The 27018-nt window shown below is 41.5% G+C and overlaps 4 protein-coding genes, 1 long non-coding RNA gene, 1 other non-coding gene and 1 pseudogene across 8 annotated transcripts; 4 read left to right on the top strand and 3 right to left on the bottom strand.

Moving 5' to 3' along the window:
* The first annotated feature begins 534 nt into the window (after nucleotides 1-534).
* Nucleotides 535-2309, top strand: LOC135615854 (dof zinc finger protein DOF3.6-like; annotated as a pseudogene).
* A 1548-nt stretch (nucleotides 2310-3857) lies between these two features.
* On the bottom strand, nucleotides 3858-8740 carry LOC135615851 (protein spotted leaf 11-like). Of its 2 annotated transcripts, XM_065114887.1 has the most exons (5): nucleotides 8542-8740; nucleotides 7909-8459; nucleotides 5949-6065; nucleotides 5371-5802; nucleotides 3858-5272 (listed from the first exon to the last, which is right to left on the bottom strand). In XM_065114887.1, exons 2-5 carry the CDS (start codon nucleotides 8197-8199, stop codon nucleotides 4100-4102), a joined length of 2013 nt encoding a protein of 670 aa, XP_064970959.1. In that variant the 5' UTR covers nucleotides 8200-8459; nucleotides 8542-8740; the 3' UTR covers nucleotides 3858-4099. The 2 variants fall into 2 exon arrangements, with proteins under 2 accessions (XP_064970959.1, XP_064970958.1); XM_065114886.1 differs by lacking the exon at nucleotides 8542-8740 and having other exon boundaries at nucleotides 7909-8476.
* A 143-nt stretch (nucleotides 8741-8883) lies between these two features.
* On the bottom strand, nucleotides 8884-10993 carry LOC135615856 (uncharacterized). The gene is made up of 2 exons (XR_010488172.1): nucleotides 9878-10993; nucleotides 8884-9150 (listed from the first exon to the last, which is right to left on the bottom strand). It is a non-coding gene; the product is annotated as an uncharacterized LOC135615856 (long non-coding RNA).
* A 400-nt stretch (nucleotides 10994-11393) lies between these two features.
* Nucleotides 11394-14568, top strand: LOC103990161 (uncharacterized). Its single transcript, XM_009409215.3, has 4 exons — nucleotides 11394-11769; nucleotides 12548-12644; nucleotides 13726-13785; nucleotides 14195-14568. Exons 1-4 carry the CDS (start codon nucleotides 11486-11488, stop codon nucleotides 14273-14275), a joined length of 522 nt encoding a protein of 173 aa, XP_009407490.2. The 5' UTR covers nucleotides 11394-11485; the 3' UTR covers nucleotides 14276-14568.
* Nucleotides 14569-15404: 836 nt separating this feature from the next.
* LOC135616034 (small nucleolar RNA U3) lies at nucleotides 15405-15614 on the top strand. Its single transcript, XR_010488263.1, has one exon. It is a non-coding gene; the product is annotated as a small nucleolar RNA U3 (small nucleolar RNA).
* A 701-nt stretch (nucleotides 15615-16315) lies between these two features.
* Nucleotides 16316-23427, bottom strand: LOC103990162 (protein ESMERALDA 1). The gene is made up of 10 exons (XM_009409216.3): nucleotides 22929-23427; nucleotides 22227-22296; nucleotides 21951-22018; nucleotides 21743-21831; nucleotides 20914-21111; nucleotides 19912-20116; nucleotides 19662-19829; nucleotides 18329-18496; nucleotides 18047-18237; nucleotides 16316-17051 (listed from the first exon to the last, which is right to left on the bottom strand). The coding sequence occupies exons 1-10, from the start codon at nucleotides 23316-23318 to the stop codon at nucleotides 16889-16891; spliced, it is 1710 nt and encodes a 569-aa protein (XP_009407491.2). The 5' UTR covers nucleotides 23319-23427; the 3' UTR covers nucleotides 16316-16888.
* Nucleotides 23428-24782: 1355 nt separating this feature from the next.
* On the top strand, nucleotides 24783-26249 carry LOC103990163 (uncharacterized). Of its 2 annotated transcripts, none has more exons than XM_065114884.1 (2): nucleotides 24783-24928; nucleotides 25066-26249. In XM_065114884.1, the coding sequence occupies exon 2, from the start codon at nucleotides 25412-25414 to the stop codon at nucleotides 26096-26098; it is 687 nt and encodes a 228-aa protein (XP_064970956.1). In that variant the 5' UTR covers nucleotides 24783-24928; nucleotides 25066-25411; the 3' UTR covers nucleotides 26099-26249. The 2 variants fall into 2 exon arrangements, with proteins under 2 accessions (XP_064970956.1, XP_064970957.1); XM_065114885.1 differs by having other exon boundaries at nucleotides 24785-24921.
* The last annotated feature ends 769 nt before the right edge of the window (nucleotides 26250-27018 follow it).

The following is a 27018-nucleotide window of genomic DNA, read 5'->3' as shown; positions in this document are numbered from 1 at the left end:
ATTGAGGGGAGAAAGACTTCATATTCCACCAGTTTCAAGCTGTTCGTACCCAAGGCAACTCAAACCCTAACTCATCACCAGCATCTATGGCTGATCACCGTGTATCCAAAGCTAAGATTCAAGCTCAGTGCAGCATGGATTTATGGATATGTGCCAGATGATGTTGATGGGATGAACGCTGAGACTGTGCTTCTGAAGCAAAGGTAAGGATGAGAAGCCTTCTTTCTGATGCAGCCACATTGCTCTGAGCACCACCAAGACAAGCTTTCCTTTCATTCATATAAAAAGGAGAATGTGTTGACTATCTGCAAAGACTAAAGGTTAATGTGTAACATTGCTCTTCCAAACTCTATTATCATGCCATTAGGGTTTCAGCACTCATCCTTTTCTATGCCTACCTTTTTTTTGCCTGCATGAGCCACTTATGTAGCTTCTTAACAGTGCTCCTCTGATCAACACTGAGATCCTTAGGGGCTAAGAAACTCTCTCCAACCATCTCTTCCCCCAACCCTACCATATATAAATCAAAGACACCATGGAACAAAGGAAATAGATATCCTTTTCCCCTCCACATCTCTTCTTCTCTTGCTATCTCTTTCTCTCTGTATCCTCCCCTTTCCTCTCACTCTGTCAATTGGTGGATGTGCGAAACTGGACCTTCTCTTGTCTCCTATCGTCTTTAAGAAAGAATTATTAGAAGAAAGAAGAAGAAGAAGTAAGCATGGATTTTTCCTCCGCTCCGGTCTACATGGATCCACCCAACTGGAACCAGGTGAGTGCTAATACTACCTTCTTCTTCTTCCCCTCTAAGCTTCTAATCCTTTGGCTTCTTCATCAAAAAAGCAAATTGAAAGGAGAAGATATTCGTGTCCTTTTTCTCATCTCTTCTCGAATATACCACAGCGGTTTCCTTTTCTCGCTATCTTAATCTTTTTCTCCCTATCTGGCATGCTTAGCAACGACAGCTTCAGCTTCCAGCCGCTGCAGGTGGAGGCGGTGAGGCTCCTCTGCTCCCTCCGGGGCTGGCAGGACCGCCGCCGGAAGCTGGTGCAGCAGCTGCAGGCTCATCCAGGCCTATCTCCATGACGGATCGAGCACGCGTGGCGAAGATCGTCCAGCTGCCCGAGCATCGGCTCAAGTGCCCGCGGTGCGACTCCACCAACACCAAGTTCTGCTACTTCAACAATTACTCCCTCTCGCAGCCCCGCCACTTCTGCAAGACCTGTCGACGCTACTGGACCCGAGGCGGCGCTCTCCGAAACGTTCCTGTGGGGGGGGGCTGCCGCCGCAACAAGCGGAATAAGTCTTCAGGGAGCTCCTCGAAATCGACTGCCACCGCCTCCACAGCCGACCGTCAGGATGGCACCTCATCCTCGTCGTGCATGGCCACCGGTGCCGGCGGTGCTATCCCACCAAGCATACCCCAGCCGGGCCAGTTGCCCTTCTTGGCCTCCATGCACGGTCTGGCCGACTATGACGCCTCAAATCTGGGCCTCAACTTTCCAGGACTTCCTCCCATGGACGCACCTGACTACCACGTGGGAAGTAATTCGAGCGTCGGCATCGAGCAGTGGAGGCTGCCGCAGATCCAGCAATTGCATCTTCTGGGAGGATCGGAGCCACCACAGCCGCCTGCGGTGCAACTGATGCCAGGGCTGTTCCATGTCAACAGAGAAGGCGAGAGGGATAGCACCGCAGGCCGAGTCTTTCCGAAGCTTTCAGGCTCTTCACTGATCACGCAGCTGTCACCGGTGAAGATGGAAGACAACCCTCAGAGTCTCAACCTGCCAAGGCACTATTTAGGTCTTCCAGGAAACGAGCAATACTGGAATTGGTGGTGACAGGGGTGGCATGCGACAGCAGTGGAGATTGGGCCACAGATCTTTCAGCTTTCAACTCTTCCTCATCCGGCAACATCTTGTAATTTCCAGTCCATGGCTCGACTCCTTCGCTCTACCCATAAGCCTTGGAAGCTCAAATCTTGCCATTGCGCTTGGTTAGTCTCCCATCTTCTCTTCATGATCAAAATGAAAGAACTCAGAGAGTGGCTGCATGCTGAAGAACATGTTTAACTGTAGGATAGTGTATCCTTTTGAATCTACTCTGTGCTTCTTCTTTCCTCCCTTGTTTCTCGCCATTTCAAGATGGTGGTGTCTCTGACACGAGCTTGCAACCACAGTAATGCGCTTGATTGGCTCGGGTGGAAATCTACTCGCATCATTACTGTCAGACCTGCCATCTGATAGAGATTGTTCTTTTGCTTTGTTCATCAATCCTGACCACATCTAGCAATTACAGCCTTGTTCTTAGTCCACTTGTTAGAGTTTGTTCTTTTCATTCATCTCACCTCCTGTTGTTTCTTTCTGCCATTGTCGTGATCAGAGTGTCAACTTAACATGGAGTGAAGATGAGACGATTAGTAATCTTTTGTCCTTCAGCTATATGTAAGATCTGTTGCCATAACAGTATCACTGGTCATTCTCTCTCTCTCTCTCTCTCTCTCTCTCTCTCTCTCTCTCTCTCTCTCTCTCCCCTACGACTAAGTATCTATATACCTGAAAATTGAAGCATGTGTAGGCAATAATCTCCAAAAGACATATATCAGTAGGGGCACCTAAAATTCAATTACTATGACGTGCTCTTGATCTTTCTTGATCTTGAGGCTGAAGAGCATATAAATCTATGATAGCTGCAGTGACAGCTAAAGAACTCGGCCGTCAGGCATGTTGACCTTACCATTAGATTTCGAGAACTCTGGAGCTCATCTTTTGACTGTTCTACCATCTTTCAATTGCATGTATTTATCGTCAAACATCAAATCTCTAACAGAGAATAACCTATGTCGTTCGTGTTCGCTGGGAATTCAAACTCCCGTTCATAGAGTTTGTCTATGAATTCTGTAGGTTTGGCTGGTCATGTTTCATTCCTTTCACATGTTGTACACGAGCTGTGCGATCCAGGAACATCAACCGTGGGAGGGACAAGGCGACAAGCACTTTATCTCGGAATATGCTGTAAGATATGGTCATTGGTCATGCATCGAATGGAAAGAACTCCATAATCATATCTTTTTCTTCGTTTGCTTGCACTTTAATACTGCATACCTATGGATGCAACTTCCACGCAACTTCTCAAGGACTAGAGAGAGAGAGAGAGAGAGACCAGCGGGATTGAAAGCCGAGATCTCATCGAATTCCATGCAGCCAAAAGAAGTGGGTTTTTAGAGTAGCCTAAGACCAAGAAGGCTGGCCCGGGGAAGGACACAATCACTGAAACAATGAAAAAGAGGAAGAGGATATATGTGTATGTATATATTACAGCAGTAGAGACGAGGAAAAAAAAGGAAAAGGTGAAATCCCCAGAAAATTTCTCTTTGCTTCCCCGACTGTGTCCTTGGGAATCTGGGTTTTCGTTTGCTTTCAACAAGTCCAATGCAGTCGCTGTTGGAGAGAATAAAGCAAGAAATCAAAGTCCATGAAGAACTTTGGCAAAGATAGAGAGATTACCCTTCCTGGTTTATCCTCACCCCACACAAACACACAGCAGAAGGAAGGCAGCTTTAGCTTTTAGTTAAAGGGGTGTCCTAAGAATCTTTGATGTCGGTCTCGCTTCTTCAATTAGCAGCCGAAGCAGGAAAGGTTAAACAGGAGGCCCTGCAAATCCGAGTTGGCTCACGTTGCCTCACATGAGCTCAATCACGGCCATAACCTTTGTGTCAAACAGCATGACACCACATGGTATCAGATTCCATGATGCTGAATGAAGCATGTAAGTTAATATATGATACTACTTCATTTCCAGTATCCGCCAAAGAGATGTCCTGCTATAATTCATGAATTCTCTAAGAAAACAAGAGCTGAAGCTTTTGAATCTGCAACTATCCTTTTTAACATATCAGTGTTCTCGTACTTTAGCAAACTTACAAGTCCACAAACCAAATGGAAGTCATTTTCCACATACAACCATGTGATTGATGATACATTTACAGCTCAATGTTAAAAACTCGTGCTCTTTGTTTACACATAATTGCAAAAGCCACAAAGCATCAGCAGGCAAAATGTTCTGATACGCATATCACAACCTCCCAATGAAGAAAAAGCTAGGTGTCAACAGAATCCGTGGAGGTCACATTCATTCTTGGCTCACTCTGAGCATGGATGTGACCCTGAGTCTGGGTTGAAGCCTCAGCTTGAGCATATGCCTCATGCTGCTGCACCAAGAATCCATTCATCCGCTCTAGCAACTGCACGGCTTTCCTCTTCCCCCGTTCTGTGCCACTGATGGCCAATTCTTGCAGTGGTCCCATTATCCCACATTCCTGTGCCGCAGCCATGGTACCGAGCTGCTGCTCTCCATCGCTAAGATTCAGCAGAGTAGCTGCGGCATTCTCTCTGTTCCTGGGAGAACCATTTGCTATCATCTCCACCAGCAGAGGGACAGCCTGAGCAGCTGCAATCGCAGATTTCCCTTCCGGGTGGCTTGACAGTAGGGCCAATATTGCCATAGATTCATCCAACATAGACTCTGCAGGTTCTGTAAGAAGCCCCATAACTAGTGGAACCACACCTGCCCTCACTGCCTTCCCCTTGTTCACTTGGTATATGCACAGATTAAACAGTGCTGTTGCCGCATCTTTCTTCCCTCTGTGTGTGCCTTCACTCAGCAGTGACACCAATGCAGGGATCGCCCCTGATGCCCCGACGGTCACCTTATATTCATCCACCACTGAAAGACTAAAGAGTGTCGCTGCAGCATTCTCCCGTGCTTCCATGCTACCATCTCTTAGAACATGGACGATACCAGGTATGGCCCCTGAAGAGATTATTATTGCTTTATTGTCTTCATGGATGGAAAGATTCAGAAGGGCAGTGACGGCATGCTCCTGGGTGCATAAATTTTTGGATGAGAGTAGATTTATGAGGAGGGGAATAGCACCAGCCTTAGCTATGCAAATGCGGTTGTCAACATTCCGCTTAGCCAGCAGACGAAGCTCTCCAGCAGCTGCTAGTTGGTCATCAAGATTTGGAGAGGATAACTTGCAGAGAAGTGCATCTATATTAGCAAGTTCACGTGACGAGCAAGCTGAGCTGGGATTAGTAGATCGGGATGGGCACTTGGGTGGATCCATGCCATTGGCTTCACACCACTGTTCTATGAGGCTCCGAAGGACATAGTTTGGAGTTAATGATGCATTAGATAGCCTCTGTTGAGTTTTTGGACAAGTGTCATGGCCAGACGCCAGCCACTTTTCGATGCATGTCCGCTCATAAGTCTGCATATAGATAAGAAAATCATCTGTAAATGTAATGCAAAGACAGCACCACCTAACCTTTCATAATAATAGAAGAAAACTGAGAGTTCAACAGATACCTGCCCAGTGGCCACAATGACTGGATCTTTCATCAACTCCAGTGAGATTGGACAGCGGAAATCATCAGGAACAATAGGAACTTTTGGCTTTCCATCCAACAGGAAAGGCTTTGAATCTGAGTGAGTGCCCATCTCAGGGTTCTGGGTCTGCACAAAATCTTTTATCTTCTTTAACAACATTGACATCTTTTCAATGTTTTCCCCAGGATCTCCACCACTTGCAAAGACCATCTCATGCAAAGCTAATGATTCTTGTGTAAGATCACAGATGGTGACTAGCTGTAATTGTTCTACCAATCTTTCTAAAGTATATGGATCTAAAAAGGCATCATTGCTCTTGTTGTATAGAGATAAGAGATTAGAATACAGCTCAGCATCGGGCATGTCATCTCGTTCTTTGGCTCTTTTGAATTGAGCATGTACCAACTCAATCTACACATAATGTTTCTTATTAGGCACAGCATTAAGAAAATCAAATTTGGTTCTCTTTACCCTATAAGTTTGAGTTCTTCAAATAGAAATTATATGCTAATGAATTAAACTTACAGTAGTAAGTTATTGTTTTCTGGTGACTGTACCTGTTCTCTAACTTCTTCTGATATTTCAAGTTTCTCAAAGGAAATCCCATCCAAAGCTTGATCTATTTGAGAAATTACGTCATGAAATCTTTTGATCATCTTCTCCCTCTCTAGGACCTGATCACATGAGGCAATGTCCATGCAAAAAAGTTACATTCAAACCCAAAGTGGCAATCATATTATGCATCTAAGTATCCAAGTAAAAAGAATCAGAGCAGTATTTTCCCAAACCGAGAATCTAAAGTCTTGGTCATGGCAGTTTTTGCAGGTAATAACCAAAGGTCTTCACTTCACTGAGTGGATAGTAGTACTCTTCAAGAGATAGCATCTGAATATCCATTTATTTCTTTCCAGGAGAGTAGAAGCAAATTTAATAATGCCTATGAAGCCGAAAGCATCAGCTAAATAACACCAACCATGACAGTAAGTGTAAGCTTAGCAAGTTAGATATAGAGGACGATGGCCTAATCAACACAGCAAAATTAAAACATGCCACCTTGATATGCAAAAGTTACTGCTGGTAACTATATATGTCATATCATCACAAGCAAGAAACTGTTAGATAATATGTGAAGGTAACAAAGGGCTACAGTAAGCAGGCAAACAAGCAAAAAGAAAACATTTAATACTAAAAATAATAATTGGACAGTAAAAATACTTTGATCTCCATTCATCTAATTAGGATTATGGGATCTGGATCCCGATCAGTTGGTTCAAGAAAAGTTCTTGGTGTACTTTAGATCAATTAAGATTCTTGTATAGCCAGAGTAGCAATATGTATGAAAGAATATAAGTCAACATGATCATTTTGGTTTAATACCATTGGAGTAAGATAAGTTCCCTTTGAAACAACAAATGACTCTCAGCTAGCAACATAGATGGGGGGAGATTTGATGATGAGATTTGATGGTTTCTTTGAGGTAGTTCAACAAAGTAATTTTGAAACAACTTAAGAAAGATTTCTTCACATGCTTAAATTATGTTTAAAAATAAACTTTTAAATAATACCTATCCCTCAATGATCATGATCATTGTTGATAATTCCAAAAACCCTGCCCCTCAATTATTATAACCATTGTTGTGTGACAACAAGAACCATCAACAATTGACAACAACCGGCAACAACTCATACTCTAAGACATCAAACTCGATCAATCTGAAATATTGTTCTAAGGAAACAAATCATTATACTTCCAACATTGGAAATATTCGGTATATACATAATTGATTACTTCTTTAGTGACAGCTGGCATGTAATTTTCCTTTCCATCGAACGATTAGTTAGGTTGTTTCTTGTTTCCTTTACCATTTTTACTTGTCTTACCAGTTTGGGATTACGGCTGTTGCAATTACCCCTAAAAATCTCCTGAGCTCCTAACTTAAGGAAATCTCAGAAATTGATATTCTCCCTCATATTCAAGTTGAACAGTAAACTATCTTAAAGAAAAATAAATAACACACCATGTTTGTCAAATCAAAACCAAGCCTTTAGCTACAATGGACGTAGAAGCACAAAAATTCTCACTGATTTCACAAACCTCACGGCCAAAAATGGACAAATCGAAGACATGTTTATCAAACTATTCCCCTTCAATCTTAAAGAAAAATAAATAACACATCATGTTTATCAAATCAAAATCAAACCTTTAGCTACAGTGGATGTAGAAGCACAAAAATTCTCACTGATTTCACAAACCTCTCGGCCAAAAATGAAGAAATCGAAGACACGTTTATCAAACTATTCCCCCACATATTCGAGTTGAACAGTAAACTATCTTAAAGAAAAATAAATAACACATCATGTTTGTCAAATCAAAACCAAGCCTTTAGCTACAATGGATGTTGAAGCACAAAAATTCTCACTGATTTCACAAACCTCGAAATGAAGAAATCGAAGACATGTCCGTGTGGGATAAAATGGCAAGGCAATAATTCGAAGGAACTTGTCGAACCAACATACCAAGAAGATCTTGCTCCCCTCGCTGCCGAGCCGGAGCAGGTCCTTGGCGGCAGCAAACGCGTCCTCGAGCGGGGCTAGGGTTCTCGCCACCGGCTCCGTGATCGGGTCGCGCCCGTCCCCCAGCTCGTCGAACATGGGTGCAAGGAGCCTGATCCGCCGAGCAAGGCTGCACAACGGCTTCCTGTAGGCGTTCCGGTACTCGGAGATGGCAGCGATCTCCTCCACCGCCTCCGCCAGCCGCCGCACCACCGCCTCCCCTGCCACCATCGATCCCTTCTCTTTCTCCTCCATCGCCTAGCTTCCCAGAAGCAGCAATCGAAAGAGGCTAGGGATTTGAAGCAAGCTGGGCAGGAGGGAGATTGATGACCGAGAGTCAAAGTCTTGCTCGACTTGGACCTGTTTACTTGATGCATCGTTCTCAGGTTTCTCGGTTTCGTCAACCTCGTGACGTGTACACCAAACCGCGCGTTGGCAGGGTCTACACGGCCGCTCCAACAACCAGACCTAATCCCACATGAATGACTCTTCTTCCGACGTAAAGCGACCACAACCTAACGCGAAGGTCTTGATGGGTTTGATTTGACGATGTGATGGGTCAGTTAATGAAATTAGAACTCAATATCAAATTATTACCGGTATTCGTGACGTGCGAAAGCTAACTTTTCTCAGATCGACATAATACATTTTGGCCATAGTCGAATGAGAACATCCACGAAGATCCACATGTCCTCTCATGACCGGTGAACTGTCATCGACATCTATTGGCGATGTATTTTACCTCCCTTGCAAGTCAAGTATATGGCTTTGTCGGCTTCTCTCTCTGAGGCATTCTTTCATTCATGTTATGTATCTGCGAAACACGATTATGTCAAGCAATATCGACAACGGGAATGAAGATGATAGCAACATCAAATAATAAGATTACTCAAAAATGAAGTGCTCGATCGACGAACATCAAGCAGATGACATCCAAAATGCCAAAGCGCATGTAATAAACTCTAGATTATCCACTGTTCGATTCGAAGAACAGTAAGCAGAAAACATCAACAATGGGATAATGATCGTCGAAATTTGTAAAGCTACAACAACGGAAAAAAAAAAAATCTCTAAGCAAGAAGTCTCCAAGTAAACAAACATTTAACCAGATGTCAATCCAGCTGCCTAAATTCTGTCTATGGAAAATCCGAAGGGTCGGAGAAGGTGTCGTGTCATCATTTCGTTTTATCACTCGCTCCAGCAGACCTGAGTATAGAAAGAAGTTTCAGGACCGAAAAGCATTCAGGTAAAGATACAAATCAGCAGCTGGCATATTCTATAGGCTTCCGTCTTGAGATGAGATGCTTGCTTACCAAAAGCTCTGAACCACAAGTATGAGGCTGGAATATTCAGACATTCAGAAAAGATCAATATGATAATGCAATCCAACGTAATTCATTCCTCGTCTTAATTCTCACAGCAAATCCTGTTTCATGAAACTTGATCCCACTAAGTAGCTAGTCTAAATCGATTCCGTGAATGTGCTAAAATTGCCTTAGCCACCTAACTATCAACCACAACTGATGGTCGAACCAAAACCTGGCTAAAATCATACCAAAGAGGAGGTATATACCATCCTTCATAATGCTAATTAGCATATCAATTCCACTTCTCTACATGACAGTTTAAATTTTTGTCACAATTGTTGATTTTATTCAACACACTGACATATCCTATGCCAACCACAGTTTTTGTTATAATGGCAGGAAATATTTCAGAACCTAGTCATAATAGCGGAAAATATACTGAAACCGATTAATCAAACCCAATTTAAGAACAAAAGTAAATGCATCAATCAAACAACATTGAATTGCAGCCTCATATTCCTCATAATAAAATCATATTTAAATATGCCTTTATCAAATAAAGTTCAGCAGCATATAATCAATTCTTGTAACTCAGATAAATGTGAATTCAAAACAGAGCTAATTACCTCATCACCCGAAGCACATCAGCCATCTCCTCTTTCTTCTCTTGGCTCTTTCTCGAGTTCCCAGCATTCTTTTTGCAACTTTCAGTTCATGTTGTCCTTAGCAACTTTCAGAAGCTCAGTGATCCTCTTCTCATATGGGACAAAGCAACCCACTTCCCTGATCAAGTTCCTGATAAATAAACCCTCTCGCTAGATTTCTGGAGTATAATTGTCATTTTACTGTATGCAACTAGCAAGAAATAGAAGTCGGAAGCATATGGTAGAAAAAAAAGTATTGATCAGCTTTCATCCATTGACTTTTAAAAAGAAAACATCATATCTGTCATTTAGATTGTATAACAAGAACTAATATCCAAGGCAAAGAAAAAATCAAAAAGAAAAGAAGATAACTACAATTCCGAATCAGGTTATATATAGTTAGAAATATTAGCAACTTTCTGATTTGTTCTGCATTAACTGGTTTATAATATAGCTAGCTACCTGTTCCTCTCAAGTAGATGATGATGCAAGACATCAGAGAGGATTCTATATTGCAAGTACAATTTCTATATCAGTAACAAAGTGTATAGCAAGAATTCCATGGTCTATAATACACAGTCATGGTTTGTTTCAACAATATCGTATGAAACTCAAGGAAAGAACACATAAATAACAATTCTTGCCAACTTGAAGTTGCTAAGTTCAAACGTGGTTAATACAACAACAACATAACAAAGCCGAAAGTCTCGGCGATTTGAGGTCGGGGATCTTTTGCCTCAAAGTGTGGTTAATAGCTTGCATTTAAACATACCATCCAACTCGTCACAGTAAACTCACAAAGTCAATCAGCGGCCGTTCCATGTCTCCATCTAAAAGTAGTCATTTGATCTAATCATAAATCAATCTCTTGTGTGCAAACAATCATCCCATCTTGTAAAATAGAAAACAAATATATATTCCCCCAATTTCCAACTAAAGAATTAAACAAGAATCCATTCTCAGGGATTTCACATTGTTGTGCCCTTTGTTGAGCCCAACGAAGATACCGGTGTTCGACTGAGGAAGCACCATTGCTAGACCCAGATGGAGCAGCTACTAAGCCATAATTTGGGTGAGACAAAAGACAACGGCAACGGATCGCTTCATACCTGCGCCACGGAAGACGAAGAAACCCTAGCAGCGGAAACGGAGGACGGGGCGGCAACAGGCGAAGGGACGAAAGCGGGGTGTGGTCTATCAAGAGAGCTGATGGACGGCTGTGATTGCCAATTGGGTGGCGCATCGGTCGGTGTGGATCTCCTACCTGAGCCCAGCAGGGGATTCCGACTTATGTAGGTCAGACCCACGCTTTTTATTGGAGAAGAACGTGAGGGCCCCTTCTGTCGACCACTAAAATTCAGCCGCCAATGTATCACACCGTTGGGTTGTACGTACCAAGAATTATTGGTGACAGCGGCTTACTGTCACCGGCCGTCACCACATCCAGATATGAAAATGGCGGGAAAAGAGTCACTGTGCTGGGGACACTTCGTGTACAACGCCGCGAGTGGAGGAGAGAGGTAGAAGAAAGCGAGAGAGCCGAAGCCGCGTTCAAAGAGAGACGGCGAAAGAGGGTGAACGAGTAAGGTGATGGCACCGAAGAGGAAAGCGAAGGGCTCTGCTCCGCCGCCGACCATCTCGCCCAGGAAGACCAGGAGCGCCACCGCCGGGAAGAGGGCGGATCCTCCGGCTGAGAAGCCGTCCAAGAAGGCCAAAGTTTCGTTGAACGGGAACGCGATGAAGTCGGACGGTGCCAAGGTGAAGGCTGATGATGCGAAGGCGAAGAAAAAGGCTTCCGATGCCGACGGAGCCCCCGATGCTTCCCCACCTTCTAACACTGACGTCTCCGCCAAGACCGTCATCATCGAGGCGTGGTGGGTATTTCTGCTTTCTAACCGATTAAAAGAAGCATTTTGGCTCTTTTTGTTGGATTGAAACTAGGGTTTTAGACATCCCTTTCTGCATGGAACCGTTGGATCTTTCAAACCTTTTTAGTAATCCATGACATTTTCTCTCTTTTCCGTGAGATTATCTTACAAGAAATCCATTTACATAAAAATTGCTCCTTGCAATCCTCTCAATTTAACATTTTTAGAAATCCATATGGTAAATATCCTCTCTCTCTCTCTCTCTCTCTTTCCTCTCTCTCTCTCTCTCTCGCACACCTTTTCCTTTTGCATGTTTTAGATTATATCCGAACACACTCCTTGCAAGCAGTCCTATTTAGTATATACAACTTTGAACACTGCAACAGTTATGTAGACATATTAAAGAACATTGTTTTTATATTTTGCCGAAAATTTGTTAGTTATTAATTATGGTAAAATTGCATTTCTGCTTCTTGTATTGTTTTGATCCTAAATCTTGTATTATGACTTTTAGTGAAAATAAATAATATAAGGAATTCAGAGTCAGGTTTATGTGTATTTATTGATTCCTGTGTTTTTTCTATGGCACCCATGTTGGGTCTGTATGTGCTTTCATGGAACAGTGTTGTGTGCTCTGCATATTATTTTACTTAAGGTGGTGATGTTAACTTGTGCCTTGGGTAACTGCTATGATTTGTTTTGGTAACTGAGACTTCTAGTTATTACTATTTTGAAGGTTTTACTGTGATTTTTTTGGCATTATATCTTGATCATTGCATTTCAGCAAACAATGCAATTCCTTCAAGACAAGGGCCATAAGGGTGAAGGAAGGCCTTGAAAGTGCTGTGCCTGGAACAGTTGTTACAATTAATCCTGAGAAGGTATGCTTCTTCTTGCAGTTGGAACTTTTTTCTCCAGGGCATTGCTTGTTTAAATCGTTCACGCAATGAAGCTAGATTGGAAACTTGTTGACTAGCTTAACAATGAGCACCTTTTCATGGATGTTATGTTGCAAAAAAGGAAAATAAAGCAGTTTGATATTTAGTCAACCATGTTACTGTTTATCTTCAGTTCATACTTTATATTGTGAATTAATTTTGAATCTCCAATGGTTGTCATGTTTGTGATGGTGTAATGTTGTCCAATTATGTATTGGTAACTCCTATTGCAGTCGAATGCACACTCGAAGCATCTTGTTTCTGTTTCAAGCGAATGTGAGATTGTAAACATATAAGTTTTACGTTTATTTCCTGTTAGTCCATCCATATATATAAACTGCATTTTCATGAATCTTTTTTATTTGATCCACAAATTCAGCCAAAATATAGCCTCCGGTCAAGTTGAACTGTTGAAGTCATTTGATAGTGTAAAAGGATAAGATGCATAGTGAACATATGATAGGACTTTATTCAACAACAACAGGCTATTAGTATGTCCTACCGTCCAATTGATTTTAAATTTTTGGCCATAAATGATAGACCAGCGCTTGAAGAATTGGTTAGGATGAAATCATGGTATGAATTAAAGATGATAAAATCATCAAAATTCTTACAAAGCATATGAAAATAGTCAAGTCTACTGACTTGCCTATTTGTCTGTCGGCATGCAAATCGTACAGTGCCTTAACATTATTGCCACAGGCTATTTTAGCAAGCATGAGATTATCTTTCTTAAGCATATGGGGTTTCGTGCATCATATACTTGGTAAATTGTGATGCAGATTAAGTTTGCTATGTTTATAATACAATGCATTCACTCCTCTAAGTGCTGCTGTCCAAATTCCCAAACAAGGTGGTATTATATAAGTAAATCAGTATGTTTATTTATAACATTTCATGGTTAAGAAAAGTATATTCTCTTCTTATTAATGGAAATGAATAATGTTTATCTGCCATTCATGATTCTGTCATATTCTATTCTCCTTTACCTAATCGGTCGGTTTGGTTTCTATAATATATGCAGCCACGACGGGGATGCTTCGAGATACGTGAGGAAAGCGGTCAAATTTTTGTTTCATTATTGGTAATTCTTGTACAATCTTGTCTTATTAATATATTATCTTTAGAAAATTGGTTGCTTGTTACAACATCATTTTCACAGGCTTTGCTTAGGATGCACGCAAACGTGCATCGGATAGCTATTTCACACTGTCTTCATCGAAATGCTGATGACTAGTCCTTACTAAATTAAGGATCTTAGTTTGTGTGTGATTATGGATGAATCAAGCTGATAGGGAAAGAGTGGCGAATTAGTTCTTTTATCTGGTTGAAGTGGTATTACACGGTTTCAAGAAATTACTCTATATGTATTTATAGGTCATTAATCTGGTTAAAGTGCTTTCTCTTTCATGGCCTGAAGGCTGATCAAGTTGCTCAGCACCAAAAGACATCTTTACTAGAATAAGTAGCTCACCTCCTTCATTTCCTTGCAGAATATGCCAAGGCCATTCACACCCATGAAGAAGCTCGACATGGATGAAGTCATTCAGGATATCGTTAAGAAGATCGCTTGATTGAAGGTGGCATTATTTGTTCAAAGAGACGTAAGATGCATGCTGGAATACTTGTTGCTTTCTGACTTCCTATTTTGGTGGCCTCAGCGATGCCCACACAGTGTTTGTTTCTGATCAGTCTAGTGGAAGTTCATGAATGAATTTGACCCGTAATCCAATATCATTTTGACTCATATTATCGTGCTTTTTCAGCTGTCGGAAAACAATTAGTCGGATGGATGACTAATGCTGTACTCAATGTCATCTATTTCTATTTCCTAAAGCAATCACATCGTACATTGATTGATGTTATTGCTCTGTGCTTGTATCTCATCGTTTGATATCCTTAGTGATTTTTCTTGTTCGTTCCTTGTAATTAAGATCGGTATACATGAATCCATGCAAAACCGAAACTTTCAGATGTGTTTATTCAAATCCAATAATCGGATTACATGTAATCCGATCAAACAAAATAGAAAAGAAAAGAGAGAAAACAATCACTAGGAAATTTGTTTAGCTGTAAGAATCTTATGTGCTGTGGCGCCAAGAGCAGAGGGTCAGTTGACAATGGCGGCGTCGTCTCCTGCTCGCGGCTGCTTGGCCACCGGGGTGAAGGCGTCGAGGCCGAGGGTGGAGTCGTCAAATCGAAGGGAAAGCTTAGCACTGCGTCGGCCTTCAGCTGGATTGCTGCACACCCTCGTCGAGCGCGACGGAGGCTTCCTGGGCGCCGGCGGACAAGTGGAAGACGACGGAATCCTGTGCGACGATGATGTCGGCGTGTGAAACCCAACGTCGTCGACGACTGTGCTTGGTTTCACTTGTTGCTGTTCCAGCTTTGCTTCTGCCTCCAACTTAGCGATGCTCTTCTCCTTATTCCTGAACTCCATATCTTCTCGCTTGTGGATTTCTCTGCTTCGGCTTCTGCTTCTAACTTATATAGTGAGCTTTCGGGTGGATTCGGAGACCGTCTCGGACACGAACAAGGAGTCTAGCAAAAGAAAGGAAGGAGAGAACGGTTCGAACATCATCATCTATTCCAACCCAGAAGATCACGGCCGTCGATCATATCGGTGTCACTGCCTATAGTCCCACATCGTCTGTTTAAGAAAGATAAAAAGCATTCATTTGAAGCCCAGCAAGGCTTCGTAGCACGACCTTACTTGAACAGGATCTGTTCTATAGGCTCGTACAACTGTTACTTCGAGTACGAAGCAGACAGGCATCATAATCTGGTTGATGACACAAGACCTCAGAATCAGAGCGTGATTACTGGCTAAGATCGTACGATTGAGGCCGCAGAGGATCGTTCTCAGCTGGTCCTCAGACCAGATGGGGTGATTCAGGGGTTGTCTGACAGACCCAAACCACAATATTTTTAGTTCGTTCTTTTTCAAAAACACACTTATTCAAAACATATTATTTCCAGCTGTTTTTCTCTTATTTCAGGAAAATAAACAAAGGGAACAGTGTTTTATTTCTTTCCAAAAATTCAAGTTTCTATCCCAACAATCAGTGTTTTTGCGAAAAATATTTTATTTAATGTTTTTTTCTCAAAAAATACACTTTCTTACTTGACAGACCCAAACCCTGAAAATTTTTTATTCGTGTTTTTTTCAAAAATACACTTTGTTATTCAAACAAATTATTTCCAGCTGTTTTTTTCTTATTTCAGGAAAAATAAACAAAGGTAACAGTGTTTTTTTTCTCCAAAAATTCAAGTTTCTATCCCAACAATCAGTGTTTTTTCGAAAAATTATTTTTGTAAGGTACTTCTTCCTTCCAAAAAAATACAAAGGCAACAAAATATTATCCCGGTCCTGAACCAAAGCTCAGACCAATCAAAATCGTGAGTTACAGATTTTTTTTTTTTTCCTTACAAAAAAATACAAAGGCAACATAACGTCCGACAACGGAAAACAAAAAAGAGAATTCTGACACTAGAATATGTGAAAAGAACATTGACCACCAAAACCAATTTTCCTTTCTAACAAACGAGAACTTATTTTTGGATGCAATTTAATTGGCAATACAGCACACCATTAATCAACCTTGACGCCGCAATTGATAAAATAATGAAAAAATTGAATAACCTAATATATCACAACACAGCTGACTCTTCTCACCCTTCACATGGGGTGAATATTCTAAAGCTAACCATTGTGATTACAGATGAAAGAAGAATGACTCCCTACCTCCTTAGGAAAGAATTGTTTAAGAATGAAGGTACAACAGTGAAGCCAAAAGGTTGCTGTCTCAAATGCTTGGCTTGCATCTCAAGTGGAAAAGAATTGACTAATATACAAGACACTCCTACAACGATGAGCACCAAAACTGCCAGGAGATATGACTTCCGGGTATTATGGATCCAGAGGTTGTGAATGCATGTTAAAGTGTCCGACAGCACCCACCCGGGTGACAATGATTAGGTTCCCATCTTCTGTTAACTCTTCTGACAACTATAAAAATGTAGTAATCCCAGACCGTAAAGAATAGCAATATGCAGTCTGAATGGAGCCTGCAAACTTGGAAAGAATGGTGCTCTCGCAAGAGGCCAATGAAAGAATGAATGGCACATCGACTCCAACATCAGTTGAATCACTATACATGTCAACCAAAAATTCCTTGGAACTGATACTATCGAACTGATGAAGATCTCAAGATTTCAGTTTTGTTTGAGAGGCACATACAGTCAGGGCATGGGTAACTGTATATCGAATCATTTGGTCTTTTCATCTCAATTCCCTTGGCGTCACTGTGAGCTCGCATGTTTAGCAATTGGCGCTTCAGTGACTTCCATCTGTGAAATAAGCAGGTAAAATGTATTACATCATGTAAACATGAAAAACACTTTACTAGGAATATCATGCATGACATACATATGTGAAAAAAAAAAGATATGATAAACAAAAAGGAATCCTTGGTCTACTGAATATCAATAAAAAATAATAGCAGTATATAAATATAAACAATTGTCTTAAATGAAACTTCCTTTCTCCAAAAACTGACTGGAAAGTTTCCAGCTATATATAATAATTAGCAAAATCAAATCATTGGGTAGGAAACTTTCACACTCAAAATGAGTCTACATGTGGTACTAGAAGACTACAGTACAGAGACTGCTTTCCCTGACACACCTACGTTAACTAGAAACAAATAAGGATACTGGATGCAGATTTATTTGAGGTGTTTCAGACTCTTCATCTAATCTTCAAATGTCCACACTCAGTCAAAGCATAACAGCCAGCATGAATTTAAGCTGATAGAAAATTTAGATAGAAAACACCGTTCAATTTAACAGGGTAATTATGCACCTTCTCTGCCATAGATTGTCCAAGTTTGTTAGTTAATAAACAAGGATATAATTGTCTAATAAAGTTTTGACATTTAAAGTTCTCATATTCTTGGATCTAAGAATGGAGAGGAAAGGCAATATTACTCTCCACATGTCCCTACACATCTACAGTCCAGATAAAACTATTTTCTGAAAGGTACCCACAGCATTTCCCATTTGGTAGACGCATTACAATCTAATACAGTCTTGTGAGTTGACTACCACATACTTGAGACAGAAAGCAATCGAGCAACAAGAAGATAATGTTGTCAACTTTCTACTTTCTAACTAGCAAAAATAATTCATTTTTTAACTGAGATTGGATTAACTTATTGAATGGTAGAACTAATCAATTGCTTAAAATTTATAGGCCACAAAACTGCTTGACTTGAAAATGCTAAATTCCAAAGGCAAACATGATAAAATTTAATGAGGTAATAATAGCAGGTCAACTGACATACCCAATATTTGGATTATCAAACAATAACGCTAACTTCCTCTTGTCAGGTTTGATAGTCTTAGAGTGCCCACCATACAAGTATCTCCTGTGGCCGATCAGAATCTGAGGGAAGTTTCCGCCTTGAGTACTCACAAACACTTCGCTGTGAAGACAGACACTGTAGTCTATTGCAGCCATCCTAGAGGAATAGTTCTGCAGGAAATAGTCATTTTACGTGAATAACATGAAAATATAGACAAATCAAAATGTGGTGCTTCGAAAAGAATGAATAAAACATAAATACCTCAAATGGAGCAAGTTCCTCTGCTGATGCTAGTGTTTCTTTAGTTTGTAGAAGGGGAAACATTTCAAGAAGGGGAGCCATAGTCTTCTCAGCTTTGTAAATTTTCCCAGAAGCCAAATAAATTGCAGTGTCATTACTGAAACCCATGCCACGGAGCATCAAACCAACCTTATACCAAAAACCGAAGTGCATTAGTATGCCTAGGATGCGTAAGTAGAACTTTATGTTCAAGCATCAGCGATGGAGCCAAGCTAACATTGCCAATCAGTGGAAAAAGTAAATTATGGTTTGTGAAAACATAAGTGAGTTTACCTGCTTTATGTTGATGAATGCAGACTAATAAGGCATCTACACTACTTTCTATTCTTCAATGCTAACCTCACAATGTGCATTATTCTGTCTTAAGACTATCCAATGACAAAGTCATTAATTTTTCCAGAGACTCGATATCTTAACTGTATTCCTCTTGTATTTATTGCAATATAATGAAAAAATCAAATAAATGATTTTTCTAATCAAAGTGTGAGCAATGAAGTTCAGTTGCATATACACCAACTTGCTCACTAAAGCAATGAAATCAGATGCATCAGCATTTTGCAGTTATCTTATCCTTGACATGCAGATCAATAAAATGGCCAAAGCCCCTTGAAATGCAGAATCTAATTTCTTAGACAAAATGTCAAATTGTCAATAGCAATAAGAATCAGTTTCCACAGATCCAGAAGAAATTGATTTAACCAAAAGGCCATATACGAGAGATCTATTTATGTGCCACTTATCTGAAAACAAGGGAGCAACAAATACCCATTTCTCCAACAACATGAGGTTGATTTTGTGACTATGAAGAGTGGTAACAGGAAATTAACAGTAATGGTCAATCACACTGCACCCAGATATGGCCCTATCTAGTCGTGGTTACTAAACCTTGTGATATACCCATGTGAATGATAGCAAGGACGGTTTAGCGGCAACGATTGGAGAAAAAAGCAATGCAACCAAAACTGAGAGACTTGAAAATTTAAAGGGAAAGCAACAACAATGAGGAGATAATTAAACCGTTGATAATATTTCACATTTGTGTCATGATATGGTCATATCAAGTTGATCATCTGAAAACATAATATTAGCAATAATTACATGCATAAATGATGATTCAATTTTCTTTTCATATCTCCTATTAAATTAAGTTCATGTCCCTGAGTGAACCTTACAAGTAAGCAGCACGCTAAAAGAAAACTGTAACGATTTGATACTAAAAGACCATCAGCAGATCATTCCAACATAAAAAAAACTACTAGACACTTCACATAACAAAGGATAAAATCGGTTATACCTCTAAAGGTGTTAATGGACATTTTCCATTTATCCTAATTGCTCCAGGTCGAATGATGCGATCAGGTTTAGTAAATTTTCCTCTCCAACCTCTCTCTCTCGCAGCAATCATGTCCTGTTTCTCTTCTTCACCGCCATCAAATATGCAACAAGAGAAGGCAACCATATCCTGGAGAAAAAGGAAAATACAACCAATCCATATGAACCAAACAACACGAGATTCAGCGACATCAAAACAAATCTGAATATACCTCTTCGAATCGCAGATGCACAGCAATATATCTCCCATTATTGTCTACACTGCGTTCTTTCATTCGAGAGACCAAATTTTCAGCCAAAGTTGTTATAGGATTTGAAAACCTCAATGCTTCAAAATTTGCCAAGCATCTTAGACGCTGAACTGCGGAGGGGGCATTAAATGATAACCGATTTGCAAAAGGAGAGAACCTTATCAGCCTGATTCAAATTGCAGACATAACTTTGTTAAGTGACACCAGAGCTATCATAATTGAAGTTTATATCCATGAGACTAAGAGTACCTAAATGCTTTAAAATAATAAAACGATGACCAATATTAGCTCATTCAGATAAATATTGTAATTTATGAATGCAGCTAAATGTACAATCAGACACAATATTTTACTTCTGAAACCTTATTAAAAAACCAATTAACCAAACTACTCCATGATTCCCAACCTCCTTCAAATTTCAATAGCAACCATCAAGTCCTACTATTTTTAAAGTTTCTTTTACCTAATTGGCCTGATCTTTGGACAAATTTATGACTTTTAGTCTTATAACTATTTTCTGTCAAGCTAAAATGTCAAATATAGAGTTCATTATATAATTTGTAGATATAACTAATCCATCTTTCTTTACTCTCAATACCATTAACAAACCCCTATAACTTGTGCCGAAAAGAAAAGGATGGAAGAACAACAAGAAAAGAAATACAAGTAGCAACTAGATTGAATAACTCGAAATGTCCACACAATCAAAAGGCACCCAATTTGCAATGGCACGAAAAGCCTAATGTTGAAAATGCAGCACCAACTTATACCCCAAGATAATGAAAGAAGAAGAAAATTTGTCATATGCAAAAACAAATTTATTAAGATAAACAACAGTGACATAGATAATGTAGCATGACGGAAAAAACCACAATAGATTGTGATATACAAATTCCCGGGTGGTCCTCTGAACTTCCAAGTTAATAATTGAAAATGACAGAAACAAAGAGGTAAGGAACTCACTTTTCCTCAGCTAACTTAGGAAGAACAGCATCCTTGTAGTACTGAATGGATGACCAAGCTTTTATCTTGAAGTTAAACACATTGCTCATGTTGTTACCAAACCGTTCCATTAAAAATTCAGGGACCTTGTCAACGACACGCACCTCATTTATGAGAGTACTTATGAAGTGATCCTTGTCGTAGATATCATTGAATTTGCTGCGCCAATCATCAAATACCTCAGAAAACAACTTCATGAATCTTTTGTTGCTGAATTAGGTAATAAAAACCAGCACTTTTAACCAGAAAAAAGGGAGTTAAAATTTGGTATACAAATATCAATGATACAAACCAAGTAATAGACTGCTCCATATTAAGCTTCACTTTTGGTCTAATAACCGACAGTCAAGGTTCAATGCAAAAGATGCATATAATGGTCCACTGTTATATCTATTTCTCTTTCTGTGCTGTTTAATTTTGCCTTTTTCAGCTGGTCCTATGGCTGGATAAGGGGGGTTGCATTTAATTGGTTACAATTAGCAGAACAGTAGCTGAGCCCAAATAGTTGTGATATTGCATCTTGGTCAAATAGCAAACAGTCATTGTTGTCCAAAGCAAAGATGTACACCGCGGTCCACTGTGGCAAAAGGAACCTTTATATATAAGGTTGTCAAATTGTCCACAGAAAATACGATGGAGCTGCAATTGTGGGCCAATTATGGGCGCTTACAAAGAAACAAAACCGTTCTTCTTTGCTTAAATTAACTATGGAACATAAGTGTGATGATAAATGAAAACAAAAGGTTAAAACTTATATATGAAATAAATGAGATGGAGATATGATAATAACCTAGGATCTCTCCAAATGCTGTGGTACGGAAAATAAGGAATAATAAGTGTCGCATTTAGATATCGTGCCACAGCAACTGCATTGCATATCTGCAGAAAAAGTATAAAATGCATAAATAAATGACCAAATAAGCACAATAACATACCCAGAATGGAGGATACGAAAAAAAAAAGAAAAAAAAAGGTCATTGCGAAGAGGAGGGAACAACCGATGTCCGTTGTTGATTCAAGCCACCATTTGCTTCAATAAATATGTAACCATTAGAATCAGGCAATACTGCAAAAAATAAAAAAAAGATGTTCAAATAGGCATTCGATTATACATGTACAAGGAAGTATGTTGATGAAGATTGTAAAATCAATCAAGATCCTAAAGAAGAAAAAAAAATATAGATTGCATGAGATATATGTTCTCCAGTTGCAAATTCTTTTACCAAAAGAGCAATAGAAGTCAAAAAATTATGAGATTCACTGAACAACCTTACCATCAGCAGAGGTGTTTATGCAGGGTCGCCACCTATCATCCTTGAAAGAGTGCTTCCACACAGTTGCTAACTGCAGAATCACACAAAGTTTAAGTCATTAGGTGAAGTGATCCAACAAAAATGTATCAACTGCAATTGTGCCTACTATTTTTGCGACAACAGCTTTAGTTGAAAGTCTTGATTCCTAGTTTTGCAACTGTATAAGCACACTCTAATCCTTTGACGGCTGATCTCAGTTAAAGTACATTCCAGTTGATAGCAGAAACCCTTCAATCCCACAATAAGCATAATAAATGGTAGAACGATTGTATTCTAGTTGAACTTGGGAGAGAATGTGGAAAGAAAAAGATAAAAAGATTAATGCTTGTTGTGTTAGGTTTTATCACGAAACATCCAAACCAGATGCATTGTCATTTTACAATCTACTCAAGAATTTGAACTGAATTATGCCAATTAAAGACGATTAAAAGTAATTGCACCAGTGACGTTATGATCTTGATATGTCAAAGTTCATGCCTAGATATCTCTTAGGTTTACAAGAAGATGCAAGAAAAATCTAGATATTCTGATATAGAAATCTGCCCAAGTGAACCGCATCGAGAGAAAATAATAGAGAAGAAGATGCTGAAACGAAGGCTCGGATCCAAATCAATTTGCGAATAAAAGCAGCTTAAGAGGTTCAATTAGGGTTCAGAAACTGACCCCATCGGACGAGTTATCGGCTTCCATGTCAGCGCGGAGGCGCTCGTACAACATGGGGCTTCGGTAAACGGAACCGGGGGCGGGGCGGGAGATGATGCGGGGAACGCTATCGAGGGGCAGGGTTCCCATATAGAAGATCATGGCGGCAACATACAAGAGCGGCGCGAAGAGGAAGATGGCCTGCCGCCGGAGGAGGAGGGAGAGGAGCATCCACGCCATCCGTTGCGCGAGCGTCCGCGGCGGCGCCAGAGTCGCCCCCCTTCCTCCGCCGGTCTTCCCGCCCCTCCGATGGATCCTCGGCGACCTCCGGGGCGACGCCGGCGGCGAAGGCGTCCCCCCGCCGCCGCCTGCGCCGCCGCTCCCCAGGCGGTTGTAGGCGTGGTACTGCATAGCCGTCGACCACCGATCGATCCGCCTCGATCCACTCGCCCACCCTCGATCGATGGATCGAGCAACCGGGGGCGATTCAAAATCGTGGGGAAGGGGTGGGGGGGGCCTCGTGGATGCTTCCCCCGGGTGGCTGTATTCTTTTCTTAGGAGCGAGACAGCGTGGTGGCACGCGGTAAGCGGATACAGGAGGGCGGTGTCGGGACTCCTGGGGGAGCCCTCGAGTGCGGCGCACGCTACTCGGTGGCGTTGTGGGTCCCGAGCTCGGTTGGCCCGCGCCGTCTCGGAACGCACACATTATATGTGACATATCCTACATTCAATTGTTCTGGCAAATCATCACGCCACCTTCGTACGAGCTAAGTTACCGGATTCTCGTGCCATGAATTAGAGCTCTAATGACCAGACCCAATCGAGTGGTGTGGGGCCAATTAGTGAGACAAAACTAGCCCAGCGTAGAGTGGAATTGGGTTGATTCAACCGACTAGTTGTGGGATGCGGAGGTCAATCCGAAACATGTCATTAACCCGTTGGCGAATCAGGTTTTAGTCCCTCGTCGCTGGTTCAACTCATTATATGATTTTTTCTAAAATAATTTTTAATTTTCTTGACTTTTTTCTTTGAAAAAAAAAATTAGTTTTCACATTTGATGCTCCTTTTTTTTCTACTAATCCTTAACGTCTCTTCATGATTGTCTTAATCTCTCGCATTCAATTGTATATGACTCATGCTCCTAAACGAAATGCCCTTAGGTACGGTACCACTGTCGACATTAGCAATGAGCCTTCTTTCATCAAAGAAAAAATTAATCTCAATTTTTTATAAAAAATCTATTATCAAACGACTTGTGGTTGTCATAAGATGTCTAAATTACCTTTCACTCATCTGTCTGTTTACATAAACAAATTCAAATTAGAGAAACATCGTCTTCCTTCTCATTTATGATAAAGAAGACAATCATAAACTTTCTTCGTGTCTTTTATAAAAAGGAAGACGATCTCAAGTTTTTATCTTATCCTTTAAAATATAAAAACATATTTCGAGAATTTTTTTTTTCGAATTGCTCAAACTCACGTTTAAAAATATCGGATTATAAATTGAAAAGATCAAATGAAAAACCTTCGTATAAATGATACCTTAATAGCACAATATTTTTATATTAGAGATACTTCGAATAATTTAAGATCTAGATTATATCGAACTGATTAAGATTAAGAAATGACAGTCGAAGATAGTCGTTTAAATTCCTCTCGCTGCACCTCTCTTTAATTTGTTCACGTGTTTCCATGATAACGATCCGTAGATTCTCGACAGGGTGCTAAGAACGACGTCCACATCGCCGCATCAGAATTTAGCGCGAGTGTAGTGTGCAAAGCCATCATGTGATCATCTGCTCGCTGCACGGTGGTCCTGTCGATGCCTGTGCATCATCTTCCATTACTACGACAACCGCATGTTTCATGAACTATACATGAATAAGGATGTCTCCGACTCAGATCCACCTATTTTCTGCGCACTGTGCATGTATTCTGGGAAATGTAGCAAGTGTTGGTAGGTGTGGCATCTCCGTTGCATTAATGACGGCAAAGCAGGGCCTTCGGTCGATGTAAGTAGTACGTATCCCGAAGCAAGCAATTTAAGTGTACCTACTTTTGTGGAGCATGGTGGTTGATCGGTAGTCACCCACAGCGGCAACTCCGCTCACTTTTCTTTCTTTGGTTGCTGAATTGGCCTTCTTCTTTGTTCTTAGATCGTGTCTGGCATGACGATTAGGCACAGATCAACAACCTGCTCTGGTTACAGGAACTGCTTGTGGGAAGAAGACGGTACGGAATGACGACGGTAAGTCATATGCGAGCGGTAAAGAAGAGGAAGAAACATTGATCATGTTGATTCCGTCACCATACAGTAGGGTTCTGCCGTCGTATAAAGGGGAAAGTGGAGGACCCTTTCCGGTGACCAGGTGTGCTGTGACACCTAAAAGAACAAAGCAAGAAAGAGAACTTGAGCCTGACCAGGGACCTCACTAGAGCTCTTTTCAGTCATCAAACAGCATAGCACGAAGAAGTGCAGCTGCCAAAGGGCAAGCAGGTAACATGGGAGAAGAGGAGAAGAAGAAGAAGAAGAAACATAAGCACAAGGACCATAAGAGCCAGCCACAAAAGCCTCCTCGCCGAGACGAGTCTGCGACGGGCGACCCTCACTTCAAGCCGAGCGCCGACGTCAAGGGCATCCGCTTCGGCGGCCAATTCGTGGTCAAGTCGTTCACCGTCCGGCAGGCGACGCCGCTGGAGCTGCTGCGGCTTCTGGATATCCCCCCGTCCTGCCTCAGCCAGTGCCAGAGCCTTCCCTTCCCTTCCACCACCACGTACCTGCCCACCAACTTCACCATCTTGGCCCATCATGCATGGCACACGCTCACCCTCGGCCTGGGCACCAACAAGTCCAAGGCGGTGATCTTCGTCTTCGAGTCGGAGAGCATGAAGGTGGCGGTGGACCGGCTGTGGCCGCGCATGATCCCGCTGGGGGACGTCAACAAGAGGCTCATCCGGGGACTCGCCGGCTGCGAGATGTCGCGGTTCAAGTTCCGGAAAGGGTGCCTGACGTTCTACGTCTACGCCGTGCGGCGGCTGGGAGCTGCCGGCTTCTCTTGCGCCGACGACCTACGAAGGATCCTCGAGGCGGTCGTGGCCCTCAAGGACTTCTTGGACCACACGGCCATGCTCGCACTGCCCAGCCAACGAAGCATCGCTTTCCCGAATCCCGTTGCAATGGCACACTAAGATTTGTTCCTCCCTCTCTCTCTCTCTCTCCCTCTCTTTGATGCCTTTCAATTCTTTGACGGCCACAGCCACTTAAATCTCCATAGTTCTTTTTCTCTCCTTCGTTGTGAGAATCGCCCTTGTTTCAGTGAAAAGTGAGATTACTTGTGCATGCGAATGCTTGTTTCATTCACTGTGCTGGCCATGAGGTCCGAAGCTCGTACACTCAAACTCCTCTCGCAGGTGGTTGTCCTATCCTAAGGAACACTGTTTGCTCTAGCTGGAACTGAAAGCCAAGGAGAACATGACCGAAGGGTACCACAGCATCTTCAAGAAATTTGGATGGTTGAGGTGAGCAGGAGGAATCGTGTGGCCTTTCTTCTTCCTTGGGTGGGAAGGGAAACTTTGGATAAAGATGCAAACGGGGGACCGGATGCGTAGGTGCAGCAGATGCTTTTTGACGAAGGAGGAGCAGCGGGTAATCATGGGTTTGTAGGTGAGGGTGGTTGGTTGGGTGGATGGACGGACGGACGGACGGACGAATTGATGATGATGGCAGGTGGTGGTGGTGAAGGTGCCGTTTCTTTCCGGCAAATAGGAAGAGGACCCAATGCCGGTCGCTCCCGCTGGCCCACCAAAGGCGGAGACGGGGACACCACTTGCATGCTTTACTCTCTCTCACGCCTCTTTCCTTCATCATGGCCGGTGGGACCGACCTCGCTTCCCTTTCCGGCTTAATACACCTACCAAGAGAGAGAAATTTTGGAATCGGACTATCGATTGCAAGCGATTTTGGTTTCGGATTTAGGAATTGATTATTTTATTTTATTTTTATTTTTTTTATTTTATTAAAAAAAAGTCTCTTCAATTAGTCATTTATTATTAGAAGCGATAGATTCGTCATTTGGAAGGAATTTAGGTTTTTTTTTTTTTTGTTAGTT

Source organism: Musa acuminata, chromosome BXJ2-6 (assembly GCF_036884655.1).
Source record: "Musa acuminata AAA Group cultivar baxijiao chromosome BXJ2-6, Cavendish_Baxijiao_AAA, whole genome shotgun sequence".
Taxonomy (NCBI): domain Eukaryota; kingdom Viridiplantae; phylum Streptophyta; class Magnoliopsida; order Zingiberales; family Musaceae; genus Musa; species Musa acuminata.
The sequence above is the reverse complement of the archived record's forward strand: the minus strand, read 5'-3'. Positions and strand labels throughout refer to the sequence as shown.

What these genes read in the sequence shown, in the direction of transcription:
- LOC135615851 (XM_065114887.1), bottom strand. Translation starts at nt 8,199, where the DNA reads ATGGAGGAGAAAGAGAAGGGATCGATGGTGGCAGGGGAGGCGGTGGTG. An exon ending in CAGAAGAAGTTAGAGAACAG is followed by an intron (nt 5,803 to 5,948) that starts GTACAGTCACCA and finishes CATTATGTGTAG; the next exon opens with ATTGAGTTGGTACATGCTCA. An exon ending in TCATTGTGGCCACTGGGCAG is followed by an intron (nt 5,273 to 5,370) that starts GTATCTGTTGAA and finishes ATCTATATGCAG; the next exon opens with ACTTATGAGCGGACATGCAT.
- LOC103990161 (XM_009409215.3), top strand. Translation starts at nt 11,486, where the DNA reads ATGGCACCGAAGAGGAAAGCGAAGGGCTCTGCTCCGCCGCCGACCATC. An exon ending in ACCGTCATCATCGAGGCGTG is followed by an intron (nt 11,770 to 12,547) that starts GTGGGTATTTCT and finishes ATTGCATTTCAG; the next exon opens with CAAACAATGCAATTCCTTCA. An exon ending in TTACAATTAATCCTGAGAAG is followed by an intron (nt 12,645 to 13,725) that starts GTATGCTTCTTC and finishes TAATATATGCAG; the next exon opens with CCACGACGGGGATGCTTCGA.
- LOC103990162 (XM_009409216.3), bottom strand. Translation starts at nt 23,318, where the DNA reads ATGCAGTACCACGCCTACAACCGCCTGGGGAGCGGCGGCGCAGGCGGC. An exon ending in TGAATCAACAACGGACATCG is followed by an intron (nt 21,832 to 21,950) that starts GTTGTTCCCTCC and finishes CTTTTTCTGCAG; the next exon opens with ATATGCAATGCAGTTGCTGT. An exon ending in AGGAACTTGCTCCATTTGAG is followed by an intron (nt 18,238 to 18,328) that starts GTATTTATGTTT and finishes TATTTCCTGCAG; the next exon opens with AACTATTCCTCTAGGATGGC.
- LOC103990163 (XM_065114884.1), top strand. Translation starts at nt 25,412, where the DNA reads ATGGGAGAAGAGGAGAAGAAGAAGAAGAAGAAACATAAGCACAAGGAC.